This window comes from Myotis brandtii, unplaced genomic scaffold, assembly GCF_000412655.1.
Source record: "Myotis brandtii unplaced genomic scaffold, ASM41265v1 scaffold312, whole genome shotgun sequence".
Taxonomy (NCBI): domain Eukaryota; kingdom Metazoa; phylum Chordata; class Mammalia; order Chiroptera; family Vespertilionidae; genus Myotis; species Myotis brandtii.
The window spans coordinates 5,015,739-5,021,127 of NW_005361955.1; the positions used below are offsets into that span (position 1 = coordinate 5,015,739).

General features: G+C 48.5%; 2 protein-coding genes across 3 annotated transcripts in view; one reads left to right on the forward strand and one right to left on the reverse strand.

Annotated features, from left to right (window-relative positions):
* The window catches only part of OGG1 (8-oxoguanine DNA glycosylase), a 24,864-nt gene that overhangs the window by 5,435 nt on the left and 14,040 nt on the right, over positions 1–5,389 (reverse strand). The gene's annotated exons all lie outside the window — the stretch shown is intronic.
* The window catches only part of CAMK1 (calcium/calmodulin-dependent protein kinase I), a 12,226-nt gene continuing 6,843 nt past the window's right edge, over positions 7–5,389 (forward strand). Inside the window, exons 1-3 of one of the 2 annotated variants that reach the window (XM_005870095.2) lie at positions 7–41; positions 2,519–2,633; positions 4,342–4,473. In XM_005870095.2, the coding sequence (XP_005870157.1) occupies positions 2,551–2,633; positions 4,342–4,473 (215 nt within the window). In that variant the 5' untranslated portion in view covers positions 7–41; positions 2,519–2,550. Of the gene's footprint in view, positions 42–501; positions 541–2,518; positions 2,634–4,341; positions 4,474–5,389 lie in introns of those variants that run through there. The other variant, XM_014542767.1, reaches the window with a different exon arrangement.

Genomic DNA, 5,389 nt, shown 5'->3' on the forward strand with positions numbered 1-5,389 from the left:
CCTTGGGCCCCGCAGCCAGCCCAGAGGAGGGGCATCTGCAGGTACTGGAGGGGAGGGCAGCGGGGGCGTCCCGCCTTCAACCCTGGGCACCTAGGAGGGGCGGCCGAACCCTGCAGCCGCTGGATGCCCTCCCCCAAGGAGGAGAGGGGGTGTCGAGGCTGGCTGGACTCTGGATGGGCAGGGCTGGGTGGGCCTTTTCCCCACTACCTTTGCCCTAGGACCAGCAGGTGCCAGGAGGGCCGGTGGGGAACTGAATGGATAATAGAGGAAGGTGGGGCGGAGTATGTGTGTGTGTGAGTGTGTGTGTGTGTGTGTGAGTGTGTGTACAAGCACATGGGCCTGAATGTGTAAGGACTGGGCATTTGGAGGTAGAGATGTGAGGGGCTGTGTTGGGGTGTGCTAATGTCTTAGCACAGGCATGTGGATCAGATGCAGAGTTGCAGTGTGTTGGTATGTGTCCTTATGGGTGGGGATGTCTGGTAATCAGTGTTTCTGTTGCAGATATGTGTCCAGGTGTTGTGCATGCTGGTATCTCAAAAGGTAGTAAAAGTGGAGGGTGGGGTATATGATTGTGTGCTGAGGACGTTTGAAGTTAAGTGTGTAAGTTGTTGGGGTTCGGTTTCTAGTATTGGAGCTTAGAGTGTATTGGAACTGGAGAGTGAAGGATATGAGTGAATCTGGGATGTCGGGTATACAGGTGATGGGTGAGTGTGTTGTTTTCTTGAGTATCATCTGGTCTGGGTACATACAGATGTGTGTCAAGGTGTGAAAGGGAACTGTGGGAGGGATGTTTAGGCGTGAGGATGTCTGGGGGATCATGTGTTTGGATATATGTGCTGATGTCTGGGTGTGCATATATTATCAGGTGTCGGTATCTGGGTATGGAGTGTGCAGGATCTGTGGGCAGGTGTTTGGGTTTAGAGATGTGGGTGGGGCTTGGTGTGGTGTGTCTGGGTACAAGGACATGTTTGAAATGGTGAGGGTTGTATGTGCTAGCCTCCAGGTGGGTTTTAAAACTTTGCCTCTAAAAATTAATTAATTAATTAGTTAATTAATTAATAATAAAACTCTGCCTCTAGAGCATCGGCTCTCAACCTGTGGGTCTCGACCCCTTTGGGGGTCAAACGACCCTTTTACAGGCGTCGCCTAAGACCATCGGAAAACACATATATAATTACATATTATTTTTGTGATTAATCACTATGCTTTATGTTCAATTTGTAACAATGAAAATACATCCTGCATATCAGATATTTACATTACGATTCATAACAGTAGCAAAATTACAGTTATGAAGTAGCAACGAAAATAATTTTATGGTTGGGGGTCACCACAACATGAGGAACTGTATTAAAGGGTCTCAGCATTAGGAAGGTTGAGAACCACTGCTCTAGAGCTTACCATCAAGTCTCATTTTCTGAAGATGTGGCTGGCCAGGCCCCCCTGGGAAGGAGGTCCCATCAGAGGAGTGGGATCTCACACCAGAGACTGTAGTCAGGGCACCTTCCCCACATTCTCCTGCAGAGAGTAGGAAAGTGCCTTCCCTGAGGTTACAGCATGCTAGACTGTTTCAGCCTCTTCCTTTGTGGGCCTGGGATAGGATTGAGAGGTTATGTTCGCTGAATGGGCCCAGTCTGGCTGCATATTGGAAGGACCAGCTGAGGTCAGGCCTTCCAGTCCAGGAAGGACTCCTCTAAAGGCCTTTGCCCTCAGCAAACTTAGTTGGGCCCCAGCAGGGGTTCATTTGGGAAACTGGACCTCTGTCTCCACATTCGCCATCTGATAAATGGAGAAATAACTCCCATCCTCTCCTGCAGACAGGATCTCAGCAGAATAAGGTATAGGCTGGATCAGGGTCAAGTGAAGTCAGGAGGGGACAGGCTGGGTGAAACCATTTCTCGAGCTGCTAAGACCCAGATAGGGAGTCAGGTGGGAAGGGGGAAATAGGAATCCTGGCGAGTTCCAGCTGTGGCTGCTGTTGCCATGGTAACTATGCAGAAGGAGCTATTTAAAACTGTGGCTGAGATATTGCTGAAAGCCCTGGCTGCCGGAAGCCCGATTTCCGAGAGGCTGAGTGGGGAGAAGGAGGAGGGAGAGGAGACACCCCAGCAATTCCGAGGGTGGGGCTAGGACATTGCTGATTCTGGGGACAGGGGGTTCCTCCCGGGTTTTGTGCCGCTACAAGCTGTTCTGAGGCCTCTGCTGTCCTTTGGGAGGCCAGGGTCCCGTGGGGTGTTTGGATTTGGAGAGGGAGGAACTGGGAGGTGAGCTGAATAAATGAATGAGTGAATGACTTCGTTGAATAAAGAATTTTGCTACCACCATGAAGAATTTTCCTCGAGGCATAAGGGTTTTCTAAATGAATAAATGACTGGTGAATGAATGAATGTTTGTTAAATGATTTTGTCATATAAATGAATCAAAGAATGAATAGATGCAGCCTGAATGACAGAATGGGGCTCCCAGTACATAGAAGTCTGGGCCTTATTGAGTCTTTTCCCTCCATTCCCCCTTCTAGGAGCCCTGGCTGTGGCCGGGGAGCAGTGGGCCATGCCGGGGGCAGTGGAAGGCCCCAACTGGAAGCAGGCGGAGAACATTAGGGACATTTACGACTTCCGTGATGTTCTGGGAACGTGAGTCTCAGGGCAGGAGAGAATGGGGGCTGTCCTTGAGCTGAGAGGTGGGGTTGGGAAGGTCTTCACTTTTGGCCTGGTTGGCTGGGAAGGCTGAGTCCAGGGTGGTGCTTCCTCTGGTCAGTTGATCACTACTTCCTGTTTCCTACAGCCCAGCCCTATGGCAGCCTTGCCATGGCTGATACTGGCTTTTCATTTCTGGCCGGCATTGGATAGAACAGGAGCTGCTCTTGCCATAGCTCTGGGTTCCCATGGAGAGAAGGAAGTAGGGGAGAATGAAGGAGCCAGTTTATTCAACTTGCTGCCAAGGGCTGGGAGTTCTGGCCTATGTCTGGCAACTATAGCTGGGCATGGCTCTGTTCTCCGTGCTGCGAGTCCAGAAATAACTCAAACCTGGTCTCTGCCCTCAAGTTGTTCTCAAACATGTGAGGGAGACAGACACATGGAAAATGCCAACAGGGTGCATGCTGGGCTCCAATTAAAGAAGAGAATGAGGACTCTGTAGAGCCCAGAGAGAGCAGTGGCTTCTGCCTGGGGAAATACTTTCTGGAGAAGAGGGCATTAGAGCTGGGTATTGAAAGATGGGTAGGAGTGTACTTGTCCGAGAAAGAGAAAGACATTCCAAGCAGAAGGAATAGCATAAGCAAAGGCTCGGAGGCATGTTTTGTGTGGAAAGGAGTAGAGTCAGGTGGAGCTTATCATCAGAGACTGGGGAAGAGTGGAAAAGGCTGGAGAAGAGAAGGGAACAGGTCATACATGGCTTTGAAAGCCAAACTATGGAGGCTGGACTTTATTCCACAGGCCACAGGAAGACATTTAAGACTTTTTGACAGGTTTGCAATTCAAGATGGTCACTCTGACCACAGTATGGAGAGTTAGTGGAGAGGAACAGGGCTGGAAACCAGCAATGAGACTATCACAGTCACTAGTTACCTGATGATTGAGATTTCACCATGGGAGATGCTTTTATTTGACTTAGGACCTATTATCCAAAACGTTGTAGAAAAAATACTCTAGTAAACCCTCCTTAATCAGTGAGCTCCAGTGCAACTGAGTTTGTTTCTTTCTAGGAGCCTGTTGTAAAGTATTGCTTCTCAAACTTCAGTGAACATACAAATCACTAAGCATCTTATTAAAATGCAGATTCTGATTTAGTAGGTCTGGGGTGGGAGCAGAGATTCTGCATTTATAAACAGTTTCCAGGTAATGCGGATGGTATTTTAAGGTTCTAAAGGGTGTTAAATTAGCCATGACTCACATTGGCTTTAGCAGAAAAAGGAGTCAATCATGCACATAATAAAAAAGCCCAGGCATGGCTGGATCCAGGGGCTCACATTATGTTATCAGGAAATTGTCTTGGACTATTTCTCAGCTCTGATTTCCTTTGTGCTGGCTTCATTCTCAAGCAGGTTCTCCCCGAGTGGTGAGAAGATGACTACCATTATTCCCAGGCTTATATTCTACCAGCTTAGCAGGAAAGAGTACCACATTCTCAAAGTGCCAATAACCTGGCTTGCATCACATGACCCAATTACCGTGGCCAGGGCACAGACTACTCCGATTGGCACTAGAGGACAGATGAGTGATGGGGGAGTCTCATCCCACCTCCTTGGTCCAGAGGTGGTCACAAAAACCATAGAAAATGGAGGAAAGACTGGAGGGAAACTGGGGTTCCAGGTTCCTGTCTCATGAATACCTTTCCCTGCAGTGGGGCCTTCTCAGAGGTAATCCTGGCAGAAGACAAAAGGACTCAGAAGCTGGTGGCCATCAAATGCATCGCCAAGAAGGCTCTGGAGGGCAAGGAGGGCAGCATGGAAAATGAGATTGCTGTGCTGCACAAGTGCGTGAGCCATAGCCTGTCCCTGCCCAGATTGACCCTTTCCATCTCCATCTGACCCCTGCTTTGGGCAAAGCATTAAACCTCTCTGAGCCTCAAATTACTCATTTATAAAATGGGGTAATGATCTCCACTTGTCAAGGTTGTGGACAGCATAAGTGGTCCTTTATTTCAAGTGCCTGGCACAATAGCTAACATGACAGATGAGATTGAGATGTCCTTGCTTATTTACAGAGGTTTAATCTGTTCAATCAGGTCTAAAGGTCAACTCTATGCAGGGCTTGAACCCACATATCTCAACTGGTGTTATTGCTAGACCTACCCCAAGTTCTCCAAAATAAAAAGCCATTATTCAACAAGGTCAAATATGCCTGTGTGCTGACCTTCTTGACTAAATCAACAATACCTGGTCTATGAATTGCTCATGCTGATATGAAACTTGCTGCCTCACTAAAAAACTTAAAAGAATCTTCATTTCCAGTTTCTTCCCTGAGCTTTCCAACCACCCTGTGCAGGGACAAAATGATCATTTCTACTATTGGTGGTAGGGGTAAGGGAACAGGCCCAGAGAAGGCAAAGGACTTGTCCAAGGTCACACAGCAAGTCTTCCATCAAGCTCAATCACCATCACTGGTATATTTTTTTAAAGCATTTACTATGTGCCAGGCACTATGCCAAGCATCTTATTTATATTACCTGCATTATCTCATGTGATCCTCACCCTAAGTCTTTGAAGGAAGTACTATCATTGGCTTCATATTATAGACTAGAGGCCTGGTGCACAAATTCGTGCACAGGTGGGGTCCCTTGGCCTGGCCGGCGATCGGGGCCAAACAGGACCTTCTCATCCAGTCCCAATCAGGGCCAGCCGGCCATGGGGAGGGACTGCGGGAGGTTGGCCAGCTGGCTGGGGGTGGAG